General features: G+C 45.2%; 1 protein-coding gene across 1 annotated transcript in view; it reads right to left on the bottom strand.

The window, feature by feature from the left end:
- Window positions 1–5127: 5127 nt before the first annotated feature.
- The window catches only part of LOC144510019 (complement C1q subcomponent subunit C-like), an 88156-nt gene continuing 78859 nt past the window's right edge, over window positions 5128–14424 (bottom strand). Inside the window, exons 2-3 of the mRNA XM_078239211.1 lie at window positions 13470–13679; window positions 5128–8369 (exon numbers count right to left, since the gene is read on the bottom strand). Coding sequence (XP_078095337.1) covers window positions 7816–8369; window positions 13470–13638 — 723 coding nt within the window. The 5' untranslated portion in view covers window positions 13639–13679 and the 3' untranslated portion in view covers window positions 5128–7815. The remainder of the gene's footprint in view (window positions 8370–13469; window positions 13680–14424) is intronic.

The raw sequence follows: 14424 nt of genomic DNA, 5'->3' as shown, positions 1-14424 counted from the left end.
ATCCTTTTGATGCCTCTATGGAGGACTGGACACAATATACAGAGTGTTTGGGCTATTACTTTCAAGCCAACAAAATAGAAGAGGAGTCATAGAACCAGACAGTGCAGTAAGGCCTTTCGGCCCCTCGAGTCTGCACTGACAATAACTACCGCTAAAGTCACGCTAATCCCATTTTCCAGCACTTGTCCCATATCCTTGAATATTATGATATTTCAAATGCTCAACCAAATATTTTTTAAAGGTTGTAAGCTTTCCAGCCTCCACTACCTTCCCAGGCAGTGCATTCCAGCTTTCCACTACCCTCTGAATAAATATCTTTTTTCTCAAATCCCCTCTGAATCTCCTGCCCGTTATCCTATAACTCTGTCCCCTTGTGATTCAGCCCCCAACCAAAGGGAACAGCTGCTCCCTACTCACCCAGTCCATACCCCTCATAATCTTATACACCTCAATCATGTCCCCTCAGCCTCTCCGCTCTGAAGAAAACAATCCAAGCCTAGCCAGTCTCTCCTTATAGCTCAAATGCTCCATCCCAGGCAACATCCTGGTGAATCTCCTCTGTATTCCCTCTAGTGCAATCACATTCTTCCTATAGTGAGGTAACCAGAACTGCACACACTACTCCAACTGTGATCAAAATAACATTCTGTACAACTCCAACATTATCTCCTTGCTCTTATACTCTGTGCCATGACTGATAAAAGCAAGCATCCCATAAGCCTTCTTAACATTCCTATTCACCTGCTCTGCCGACTTCAGGGATCTGTGAATAAGTATCCCAAGATCCATCTGTTCCTCTGAGATTCCCAGTGTCCTGCCATTCGTTAAATACTCCCTCATCTTGTTTCTTCTTCCAAAGTGCATCACCTCGTACCTATTAAAATTAAATATCATCTGCCACTGCTGCCCATCTGACCAACCCATCTATAACTTCCTGTAATCTACAACCATCTTCACTATTAACCACCGTACCAATCTTGGTGTCATATGCAAATTTGCTTATCATTCCCTCCACATTATCATCAATATCATTTACGTATATAACAAACAATAAGTGTCCCAGTACTGAACCTTGTGGTACACCGCTGGACACCAGCATCCAGTCACTCCAACACCCTTCTAACACTACCCTTTGTGTCCTATTACTAAATTGGTTTTGGATCCATCTCAGCAGCTTTCCCTGAATTCTGTGTGCTTTAACCTTCTCAATCAGTCTCCCATGTGGGACCTTTGCTAAAATCCATATAAATTACAACAACTTTGGTATCAGGCAGGAACTTTCAAAAGTTAATTGGGGGAGTCTGTGGGAAGGCAAAGGGACGTCTGGTAAGTGGGAGGCTTTCAAAAATGTATTAACCAGGGTTCACGGTCAGCACATTCCTTAGAGTGAAGGGCAAGGCTGGTAGAAGTAGGGAACCCTGGATGACTCGGGATATTCAGGCTCTGGTCAAGAAGAAGAAGGAGGCACATGACATGCGTAGGCAATTGGGATCAAGTGAATCCCTTGAAGAGTATAGGGGGTGCAGGAGTAGGGTTAAGAGAGAAATCAGGAGGGCAAAAAGGGGACCCGAGATTGTTTTGGCAGATAAGACAAAGGAGAATCCAAAGAGATACGACAAATACATAAAGGCCAAAAGAGTAACAAGGGAGAGGGTAGGGCCTCTTAAGGATCAACAAGGTCATCTATGTGCGGATCCACAAGAGATGGGTGAGATCCTAAATAAATATTTCTTATCGGTATTTACTGTTGAGAAAAGCATGGATGTTAGGGAACTTGGGGAAATAAATAGTGATGTCTTGCGGATATACATATTACAGAGAAGGAGGTGCTGGAAGTCTTAAAGCACATCAAGGTAGATAAATCCCCAGGACCTGATGAAGTGTATCCCAGGACATTGTGGGAGGCTAGGGAGGAAATTACAGGTCCCCTAGCAGAGATATTTGAATCATCGATAGTCACGGGTGAGGTGCCTGAAGATTGGAGGGTGGCAAATGTTGTGCCTTTGTTTAAAAAGGGCTGCAGGGAAAAGCTTGGGAACTACAGGCCAGTGAGCCTCACATCCGTGGTGGATAAGTTGTTGGAAGGTATTTTGAGAGACAGGATCTACAGGCATTTAGAGATGCAAGGACTGATTAGGGACAGTCAGCATGGCTTTGTGAGTGGAAAATCATGTCCCATAAATTTGATTGAGTTTTTTGAAGGAGTAACCAAGAAGGTAGATGAGGGCAGTGCAGTTGATGATGTCTACATGGACTTTAGCAAGGCCTTCGACAAGGTATCGCATGGTAGGTTGTTGCATAAGGTTAAATCTTACGGGATCCAGGGTGAGGTAGCCAAATGGATACAAAAGTGGCTTGATGACAGAATAGGAAGTCTCACAACACCAGGTTAAAGTCCAACAGGTTTATTTGGTAGCAAAATCCACTAGCTTTCGGAGCGCTGCCCCTTCGTCAGGTGAGTGGGAGTTCTGTTCACAAACAGGGCATATAAAGACACAAACTCAATTTATAAAATAATGATTGGAATGCGAGTCTTTACAGGTAATCAAGTCTTAAAGGTACAGACAATGTGAGTGGAGAGAGGGTTAAGCACAGGTTAAAGAGATGTGTATTGTCTCCAGACCGGACAGTTAGTGAGATTTTGCAAGCCCAGGCAAGTCGTTATGGGGGTTACAGATAGTGTGACATGAACCCAAGATCCCGGTTGAGGCCGTCCTCATGTGTGCGGAACCTGGCTATCAGTCTTTGCTCAGCGACTCTGCACTGTCGTGTGTCGTGAAGGCCGCCTTGGAGGATGCTTACCTGAAGATCAGAGGCCGAATGCCCGTGACCGCTGAAGTGTTCCCCAACAGGAAGAGAACACTCTTGCCTGGTGATTGTCAAGCGGTGTTCATCCCTAAGATTAGAGGCCGAATGCCTGGGATCAAGGGGTACAGATTCATTGCTTCTTGAAAGTGGAGTCACAGGTGGACAGAGTGGTGAAGAAGGCATTCAGCATCCTTGGTTTCTTTGGTCAGAACATTGAATACAGGAGTTGGGACGTCTTGTTGAAGTTGTACAAGACATTGATAAGGCCACACTTGGAGTAGAACATAGAACATTGAAAAAATACAGCACAAACAGGCCCTTCGGCCCACAAGTTGCGCCGGTCATGTCCCTACCTACCTAGGCTTATATATAGGCTTACCTATAACCCTCAATCCTATTAAGTCCCATGTACTCATCCAGAAGTCTCTTAAAAGACCCTATTGAGTTTGCCTCCACCACCACTGACGGCAGCTGATTCCACTCACCCACCACGCTCTGAGTGAAAAACTTACCCCTGACATCTCCTCTGTACCTACTCCCCAGCACCTTAAACCTGTGTCCTCTCGTAGCAGCCATTTCAGCCCTGGGAAAAAGCTGTATACAGTACTGTATAGAGTGAATCAGAGGGAGCATGCCACATGTGTGGTGTGATTTTTGTGGCCATAAAAACTTTGGTTAATTAGGCTCAAGATCTTGTCAGAAATCACACTGGAGTTGTCAGTGGGATTCTCTCCAGAACAAACACCTGCCAAATTCTAGTAAATTCACCCCCTCGTGAGTCTGTCTCTTTAACTACAGGATCTCCAATAATGACTGCATTTCTATTCTCTTTCCCTCCTGTACATTCCCTTGCCCATTGCTGCCGGGGTCTGAACAAGATCCCTGCAAGGATTCATCACTCCCAGCAGTCTCCAGTGCTGAGTGCTGGTTTGAGAGTGGTGCCCAGCCCACAGACTGCAGCACTGCCTGTCTCTTCCTGATAGCCACCCACCTGCTTTCCTGACCTCTCACTATCTGTGGGGTGACTACCACCTGGAACACATGGTCCAGAAAACTCTCATCCTGCCGGATGCTCCGCAGTGACTCCAGCTGCCCCTCAAGCTCGGAAGCGTTGAGCTGGAATTGAAATGGCTGGAGACATTTCCTACATGTGGAGATGTATTACCTGGGCTTGCAAAATCTCACTAACTGTCCTGGCTGGAGACAATACACATCTCTTTAACCTGTGCCTAACGCTCTCTCCACTCACATTGTCTGTATCTCTAAGACTTGATTACATGTAAAGACTCGCATTCCAACCATTATTTTGTAAATTGAGTTTGTGTCTTTATATGCCCTGTTTGTGAACTGAAATCCCACTCACCTGATGAAGGGGCAGCGCTCCGACAGCTAGTGGCTTTTGCTACCAAATAAACCTGTTGGACTTTAACCTGGTGTTGTGAGACTTCTTACAACATTTCCTACACACATGGTCACCCAGATGGGTGAAATATGCTGATATGTTCCCACATGGTGCAGGAATAACAACCAAATGTTGTCAGCTGCCCATCCATAGTCTAAAGAAAAAATATCGATATTTCCTTATTTCAAATCTAGTTTAAACAATTAATGTTAAACCATGTTTTGTGACCTTGGCTCTAGGTGACTTTGCTGTGTCCTGTTCCTTCTCTCGGACCATTCCTTATTGAATATCACCTCCTCTTTCACAGTGCAAGATACCCCAGCATGGTGGCACAGTGGTTAGCATTGCTGCCTCACAGTGCCAGTGACCCGGGTTCAATTCGGCCTCGGGTCACTCTCTGTGTGGAGTTTGCATGTTCTCGCCGTGTCTGTGTGGGTTTCCTCCCACAGTCCAAAGGTGTGCGGGTTAGGTCGATTGGCCATGCTAAATTGACCCTTAGTGTCCCAAGATGTGTAGGTTAGGGGATTGGCAGGGTAAATATGTGGGGTTACGGGAATTGTGGGATTGTAGTCAGTGCAGACTCGAAGGGCCGAATGGCTTCCTTCTGCACTGTAGGGATTCTATGATTCTCTGATTCCCAGCTTGGTTCTCTATCCAGGCAAACTGGACTCCCTGTGATTTACAGTGTGAGAAATTGCCATTCTGATATATTTACTAATTAGTGAACACTTATTTCAGAGAAGGTAAAGATGAGAGGTCTGAGAATATCAAACACTTGTTGATCTTTTGACACATGATCAGTTAACCTGGGGTCACTCATTATTGGAATATGATTAGCATATAATGAATGTAATAATGACTTCGTTTCTTACTTTAATATGAGTTGGAAACAGAATGATCAGACAATGAAGAGAATCCACAATCTAAAACATATTTATTGAATATTTTTGCTTGCGAGTCCATGTACATTTTAAATGCAGAAATAGATGATGATTATAAGCTTTGGAAATACAATAGTCAACAATTAACTATTTATCTTCTGACTGTTTCTCACAATGTGTGAGAAATTTGGGCTACAGACCCATTGCTGGAAAGTGGGATTAGGTTGAGACAGACAAGTGGCCTCTTTGTGTGCTGAAATCTTTCTATGATTCTGTTCAATTCTAGCTAAATCGTTACAACGGGGCTCCACTGTATTAGTAAACAGCTCATCAATTTATACATTTTACAAACTGTCCTGAAGTTAGTACCTTCATCCAATCAGGTTTTAGAATTGATGAGGATGATAAGATTTGAAATAAAGCTGCCTCTCACAGAGTCTGAAACGAAACCTTCAGTGTGACCTGAAGAAATCATAGAAATCATAGAAACCCTACAGTGCAGAAGGAGGCCATTCGGCCCATCGAGTCTGCACCGACCACAATCCCACCCAGGCCCTACTCCCACATATTTTACCCACTAATCCCTCTAACCTACACATCCCAGGACTCTAAGGGGCAATTTTTTTTTTAACCTGGCCAATCAACCTAACCTGCACATCTTTGAAGATGTGTCTATTGCAGGAGACAGCTATCCATCAGTGTGTGAATGACATGATGCTTTGTGAATATGACGGTCAGGGTTAGCGCTGAAAGATAGCAGAAACTATTGGGTTTTCTGACTGTCTAACACACTGGATGGAAGCAGAGTGCTTCCCCCTGACTCCACTGCCGGCTTTTCCCGTCATATTTTTTGACATTTAGTCAAAAAGAATCCTGGAGGCTAAGATGGCAATGTCATACTGGTGGGGCAGGCTCTAAATAAGACCACTTGGCCGGCATCCTGAGCTTTCAGAGGTTGGGGTGCCATTTCTAAAGGGCACTCGAATCAAAAAAACAAAAAGAGATAAAGAGGTCCCCTCCCCGTAACCCACCAGGGGGCTGTGGCCTGGGCAGTGCCAGAATACTGCCCGGATATGACCCTCTACTCCCGGGGTCTATAATTACCTGTGCGCCCTAAGCGGTTCCCTTTTGTCAAAAGCGATTGTAAACCCCGCTGATGTGACATCACGCTGTGGGGGGGGGGGGGGGATATAATCTAATAAGGGGCAGTAATAGAGTTGGGAAGCCCACTAATTAGATGGTAATATGTAGTAATGGGGATCCTGACCTTTCATGGTGGGAACCCCATCATGTTATTGGCGGGGGGCGATTATAATGGGGAACCTTGGCTGAGTAAAGGCTGATTGGGGTTTCCCTTTGGATTCTCCATCCCCACCGCTATTCCTGAAAGCAGGGTTGGAAAATCCCCCCAGCTGTGTTTCAGTGATCAGTGTTTTTGATGTGGGTAGGATTTATATAATTCCAGGCTAATCTATCAGGAAAACAACAAGAAGCAGCAGTTATCTCACTGGAACCCAAGTTCCCGAGCAAGGCGCGGGGGGGAGTGCAATGTCCATTATATGATCAAACTCAATATCTGATTAAGAATAGGCTTCGATCTGACGAAGTGACCCTAAATCATTTATATGATTTATTGAATCAAGGTCCAAAGATATGCAGGTTAGGTTGATTGGCCATGCTAAATTGACCCTAGTGTCAGTGGATTAGCAGGGTAGAATCATAGAATCATAGAAACCCTACAGTGCAGAAAGAGGCCATTTGGCCCATCGAGTCTGCACCGACCACAATCCCACCCAAGCCCTACCCCATATCTATCCACTAATCCCTCTAACCAACGCATCTCAGGACACTAAGGGCAATTTTAGCATGGCCAATCACTGAGGGAGGAAACCGGAGCACCTGGAGGAAACCCACGCAGACACAAGGAGAATGTGCAAACTCCACACAGACAGTGACCCAAGCCGGGAATCGAACCCAGGTCACTGGAGCTGTGAAGCAGCAGTGCTAACCACTGTGCTACCGTGCCGCCCTGGTAAATACCTGGGTTATGGGGCTGGGGCCTGGGTGGAATTGATGTAGGTGCAGACTCAATGGGCCAAATGGCCTCCTCCTGCACGACAAGGATTCTATGATTCTAAGGTTTAAGTTTATATTGCAGTGTGAGGGTAATGTTGAGATTCTCTTCCTGGGATAAACCCATCACTTATCTCAAAATGAGTCAATGATGGACACAATGAATAGTGTCTCAACATAATTCAACATTTAACATCAGAAATATGTTTCAGTGTGACTCATGTCACTCTTAAGTCTTTTTTTCATTTAACCCACCCTCCAGCAGTAAGTTATTGTGTTAGTAACTGTGGGCCAAAACACAAGGTGCTGGAAAATTTCAGCAGGTCTGACAGCATCTGTGGAGAGAGAACAGAGCTAATGTTTTGAGTCTAGATGACCCTTTGTCAGAGCTGTAACTGTGGGCTTTGTTTGAGTACTAAGGCATCACTCGCTTTACACCTGGTCAGTGGTACAGATCCTCAACAAAAGAAAATCATTCCAGCACTGGGATTATTGCTTGTGGCGAGCTTTCAAACAGGTAAATTGGCCATGGATAATACATATGAATGTGAGAAAGAAGCTGTTATTATTTGTCTCAGTTTTAACAGGCAAATGTTAGACTCATAATAAAGGCACTGAACATTCAGCGAGAAACCTTGCTCTTTTGAATCATTAATCAGGAAAGATAAGAAATCCACTGAAGACACTGTCATGATCTTCTTTTCCCATCATGGCATTGTAATCTGTTGGTTCAAGCCAAACCTTATCGTTAACCCTCAAGTGGAGAACTGCCCCTCCAGAACTGACCTGATCCATAGTGCCATGATTACAGAAGCTAACTTTCTTGACCAGGTTCATGTTGAGGTTAATGCATAAGTTATTATCTGATGTTGCATGGTACACAAAGTAATAAAAGCCAGTTATGTTACAGGTGAACACGCCTGTCTCGCTGTCATAGTGGTTTTGCTCATTGGATATGATTTTGCTAAACCGGATGTGGGTGTCCCGTGGTGGGTATGCGTACCCTCCTCTCTTTGCAGAAAAGGCAGATTTCAACGTGCTCTTGTGATCTCCTGATCTCCCCATTTCACCTTTGACTCCCGGGTTACCTGGCTCTCCAATTTCTCCTGCGGGCCCCCGGCGACCTCGTTTTCCACTCGGGCCTGAGACTCCTGAATCTCCTTTCTCACCATCTTCACCCCGAAAGAGACCAAAGCCAGAGCTCCCTGTCAAAAAGCATAAATACGAGTGCTGAAAATAAAATCCATCCTGACCCACTTTGAGATGTTTCTGTGACGCGACAAGCTATTTGAATTAAAGTGGTCCAAGCAAACCAATATGTATTGGTGCCAATCTCCAACCTGGTTAAAGAGGGAAAGTTAGTGGCAGAAAGGGCATCTGGCTGTAACACCACCCACCAAATCAAAATCATGGAAGATACATGTTAAGGCGATTAACTGACCTAATGGTGACCCCACGTAACATGGGAAAAGCTGAGAGCGGAAGGAAAGGGAAAAGTGGCTAGAACAGAAAAATGGGACTAATTGGATTGAGAGCCAAGAGCTTGTCTGGTTTCCAGTGGCATAACTTCAGGACCAGCCTCAGGCCTGTCAGAAGAGAAACTGCCCCCAATTCCTTGAAATCAAAGCATACTGACCAATGTGTTTATTAAAGAAATACCTGTCGACAAATACATAAAAATTTACCAGTCAAGCGGTGGACAGGAAGCTGGTGAACTTCCTGACTTCTTTCCAGTCATCTCATGTTAAACAATTCAAATCCATTCTTGTAATCCTCACTTTACTGTTGCAGCTTATAAACTTTTGAGATTGTGGGTCCATGGTTGAGATTACGTAATGATGTGAATTTGACAGACATGATCAAATTGCAGGAATATTTTTAAATATTCAATTGACCATAGATTCCCTACACTGTATAAGAGGTCATTCAGCCCATCAAGCCTACACTGACAACAATCCCATCCTATCCCCGTAACCCATCCTAACCCCGTAACCCATCCTATCCCCGTAACCCATCCTAACCCCGTAACCCATCCTATCCCTGTAACCCATCGTAATTTACCCTGCTAACCTCCCTAACACTAAGGGGCAACTTAGCATGGCCAATCCACCTAAGCCGTACATCTTTGAACTGTGGAAGCACCTGAAGGAAACCCATGCAGACACGGGGAGAATGTACAAACTCCACACTGACAGTCACCCAAGGCCAGAATCGAACCCGGGTCCCTGGCGCTGTGAGGTAACAGTGCTAACCACTGTGCCACTGTGCTGCCCATATATCATGATATAAGTAGAAGATAGCTGTTTGTAATACTTATTCACAGGAAATCTCAACAAAGCTGAGATTAGATTTTGGAGGAATCACAGTATTGAGTGTGTGATTAAGGAGAGGGTTATCTTAAGCTGAGGTGTGTTATAGTTTGGAATGAGCTGTTGTGTAAGTGAGACAGAGACTGTGGGAGCAACATTGTCACCACAATGACAGCAAGTTCCTGTTAACCTATCCTTGTTGAGGTTATTTTCTAGTTGTTGGGATGTGGGTGTCTTTGGCAAGGCCAGAATTTATTGCCTATCATTCTTAACTGAGTGGTTTGCTGGGCCAATTTAGTGAAAAATTAATAATCAACGTTATCGACGTGGATTTGGCATCACACGTAGGTCATTCTGGATAAGGCCACAGCGGGTATCTGTCCTGCAGAAATGTGAGTGAATCAGTTGGTTTCTTAATGAGAATCTGCCAGGTTACGGCCATGGGTGGGACAGTCGCACACTGTAATGTTACAGGACTAGTAACCCATGCACTAATGCTTTGGAAACATCAGTTCAAATCCCACCATGGCAGCTGGGGGAATTTAAATTCAATTAATGAATAAATCTGGAATGAAAAATTTGCTCTTATGAAACTACTGGGTTATAAAAGCCCATCTGGTTCATTATTGCCTGGGAAGGAAATCTGCCATCCATACCCAGTATGGCCTACATGTGATTTCAGACCGACAGCAATCTGGTTGACTCTGATGAGCGTTGTCCTATGGGTAAAGTGCTGAATTGGGGGAAGCCGGATTGGGCAGGATTTGGTGGCTGTTGATTGGGAGAGGCTGTTCGAGGGTAAATCCACATCTGGCATGTGGGAGTCTTTTAAGGAGCAGTTGATAGGACTGCAGGACAGGCATGTGCCTGTAAAGAGGAAGGATAGGAAAGGTAGGATTCGGGAGCTGTGGATAACCAGTGAAATTGTGGGTCTAATCAAAAAGAAAAAAGAGGCATACATGAGGTCCAGGCAGCTAAAAACAGATGGAGCACTGGAGGAATACAGAGAAAGTAGAAAAGAACTCAAACAGTGAGTTAGAAGGGCAAAAAGGGGTCACGAAATGTCCTTGGCAGACAGGATTAAGGAGAATCCTAAGGCATTTTATACATACATTAGGAACAAGAGGGTTGTTAGGGAAAGAATCGGACCTCTCGGACAAAGGAGGGGAATTATGCTTAGAACCAAAGGAAGTAGGAGAGATCCTAAACGAATACTTTGCATCAGTATTCACAAAGGAGAGGGACATGTTGACTGGGAGTGTCTCAGAGAGATGTGTTGACCCGTTAGAAAAAATCTCAATTACAAGAGAGGAAGTGTTAGGTTTTTTAGGAAACATTAAGACAGACAAATCCCCAGGGCTGGATGGCATCTATCCTAGACTCCTCGGGGAGGCAAGAGATGAAATTGCTGGGCCTCTTACAGAAATCTTTGTCTCTTCACCGGACAGAGGTGAGGTCCCAGAGGATTGGAGGATAGCAAATGTGGTCCCGTTATTTAAGAAGGGTAGCAAGGATGACTCGGGTAATTATAGGTCGGTGAGCTTGACGTCCGTGGTAGGGAAGTTGTTGGAGAAGATTCTTAGAGATAGGATATATGCGCAATTAGAACTGAATAATCTCATTAGCGAAGAACAGCATGGTTTTGTACGAGGGAGATCATGCCTCACAAATTTGGTTGAGTTTTTTGAGGAGGTGACAAAAACGATTGACGAGGGAAGGGCCGTGGATGTTGTCTAGATGGATTTTAGTAAAGCGTTTGACAAGGTCTCTCATGGTAGGCTGGTGCAAAAGGTTAAATCTCACAGGATAAAAGGTGAGCTGGCTAGATGGGTGGAGAACTGGCTGAGCCATGGAAGACAGAGGGTAGCAGTGGTGGGGTCTTTTTCCGGCTGGAGGTCTGTGACCAGTGGTGTTCCGCAGGGCTCTGTACTGGGACCTCTGCTGTTTGTGATATATATAAATGATTTGGAGGAAGATGTAGCTGGTGTGATCAGTAAGTTTGCGGATGACACGAAGATTGCTGGAGTTGCGGATAGTGATAAACATTGTCAGAGAATACAGCAGGATATAGATAGGCTGGAACATTGGGCGGAGAAATGGCAGATGGAATTTAATCCAGATAAATGCGAAGTGATGCATTTCGGTAGATCTAATGTAAGGGGGAGCTATACAATAAATGGCAGAACCATCAGGAGTATAGACACACAGAGGGACCTGGGTGTACAAGTCCACAGATCCTTAAAGGTGGCAGCACAGGTGGAGAGGGTGGTCAAGAAGGCATATGGCATGCTTGCCTTTATTGGACGGGGCATAGAATATAAAAGTTGGCATATGATGTTGCAGCTGTATAGAACGATGGTTTGGCCACATTTGGAATACTGCGTCCAGTTCTGTTCGCCACACTACCAGAAGGACGTGGAGGCTTTGGAGAGAGTACAGAGAAGGTTTACCAGGACATTGCCTGGTATGGAGGGTCTTAGCTATGAGGAGAGATTGGGTAAACTGGGGTTGTTCTCCCTGGAAAGACGGAGGATGAGGAGCGACCTAATAGAGGTGTATAAAATTATGAAGGGCATAGATAGGGTGAACAGTGGGAAGCTTTTTCCCAGGTTGGAGGTGACGAACACAAGGGGGTCACGGGTTCAAGGTGAGGGGGGCAAGGTTCAACACAGATGTCAGGGGGACGTATTTTACACAGAGGGTGGTGGGTGCCTGGAATGCACTGCCAAGCAAGGTGATTGAGGCGGACACGCTGGGATCGTTTAAGACTTATCTAGATAACCACATGAACAGTCTGGGAATAGAGGGATACAAACGATTGGTTTAGTTGGGCACATGAGCGGCGTGGGCTTGGAGGTCCGAAGGGCCTGTTCCTGTGCTGTATTGTTCTTTGTTCTTTGAAGTGTCCTCTGAAATGGTCGAGTGAGCACTCAGCTGCCGGTGGCTCAATTAGCGATGCCAATGTCACTCGCATTCAAAGAATAAATAACTCTTTCCCTGATACCAGTATCTGGGGACAAGGCAGGGTTAATGACACTTAATCAGCTTAGAGAATGTAAGTGTCAGCATGGGTATATCCCAGACACAAAAACAGAAATTGCTGAAAATCTCAGCAGGTCTGGCAACATCTGTGGAGACAGAATAGAGCCAACGTTTCGAGTCTGGGTGACCCTTTGTCAGAGCTTCATCATCCAGACTCCAGATCAGACCTGCTGAAATTTTCCAGCAGTTTCTGCTTTTTATTTTCAGGTTCCAGCATCTGCAGTACTTTGCCATATATCCCAGGCCAGCTGCGTTGGTTGGTGAGGGTGAGGACAGTTGTAAGAGGCAGCTTGAATTGGGGGGAGAGCCACACAGCAAGCTGAATGTACTGATGACGTGAGGTGCTGGTACCTTTATAAGTGAATGTTTTCATTGTAGGAGCCTTCTATTTCTCCAAATAGCAGCTCAGGCATTGTGGGCATCTTTGTAGAGCCTGCCTACTGCACGGAGCTGGGCGGCAGAGACCGACCTGGATTCACATCACCCTGAGTGAAGGAGGTGGGAGAAGCGAGACTGACGGATAGTGTTATCCTCCCAGCTGTTCCCACCCAAACACCAATAACAGAGTGAGGTCCAAGCCAACGATTTCAGGATCTCACCCATCCAGCAGGTCCGACCAATTCCACCCCGCGCTCTTTAATATGGAACTCTGCCAGAGCTCTATGAGGAAATTTGGGATCTGTTCCATCCCTAAACAGAAATAAATGGACCCATATTGAAACGAGGAAGGTACAGAGTTATTATTTGAGAGTGGGGCTAATTTTCAACTACACTAGCAAAGAGTTGATAGGCCAGATGTCCTCCTTCAGCTCCATAGACATACAGTTTGCTGTGTAAAATTCCATCACTCTGGTTCTCACTGACACAGTTATAAGATTGTGTTGTATATGTATATGGGTGTTTTGGTCTGAATTGTGAGCACTGGATTGGTTCATTTTGGTTCTGCCTGTTTACCTGGTTCTCCTTTTGCTCCTTTGATGCCATCTCTGCCATCTTTGCCCGGTTCTCCGGGTATTCCGTGACAACCGGGTACCCCAGGGATTCCAGAATTCGTTTCGAAACCTTGGATCAATGAACTCAGCGCCGACAACAGCAACAGCAGAGGAATGTGACTGACTTCCATGGTATGGCTAGAAAATCCAGAATAGGTGCAGGCAGAACAGACTAGAAAACAGGGAGATCTGAATGTTATTCAAAGAAATGCACACTGCACAATTAAAAAATACAGGTAGCATTACACTGAATAAAACTGTCATTTTAAAGGATTAAATCTTTCATTATCAGCCACTTTGAATAAAAGGAGAGTGATTTACATTGAAATTCTCTCCGTCATTTGCCTGTGTGTTGCTCCTTCTAGTGGCGAGTTTGTGATTGTGCCTCAGTGCAGATTTAACGAAAGGCAGTTTTCCACAGATTCCCAAACTGAGGGCCTTGGGGCTGGGCCCTGTTATTTAAGGGACTGTGATTCTGAGGCGGTAGTGGTGGACTGGACACCAACCCCAGTGGTGCACATTCCCAGGTAGACCAACTGGGGTCAAATATAGAACACACTTTAAATTTTGTCAACATGTTTCCTGTCATTGGCCAGTCTGATTCACAGCCTGACTGCCATTCTAATTAACTGACCAATGGACTAACAGCCTGCCAATGGGACGGGCAATGGCAAACACTCCCAACCTAGGACCATAGGACAGGGAGGAAGGAGTGATCATGCAGATAGAAAACAGGAGAGGGAACAGCTCCCCCAGCTCTGCTATCAGAGAAACCAGACAATGGAGTAGTGATTATCTGGAAGAGCAGCTAGTTAAGAAAACTAGAGAAATGAAGGGAAGTTTCCAGATGGCCTGAGATGAAAGATATGAGAAGAGAGGACTGTCCAGTAAAGACAGACCGAGCTCAGAGGAAGGCT

This window comes from Mustelus asterias, chromosome 22 (genome assembly GCF_964213995.1).
Source record: "Mustelus asterias chromosome 22, sMusAst1.hap1.1, whole genome shotgun sequence".
Lineage (NCBI taxonomy): Eukaryota > Metazoa > Chordata > Chondrichthyes > Carcharhiniformes > Triakidae > Mustelus > Mustelus asterias.
This window is presented reverse-complemented; position numbering and strand designations above follow the sequence as displayed.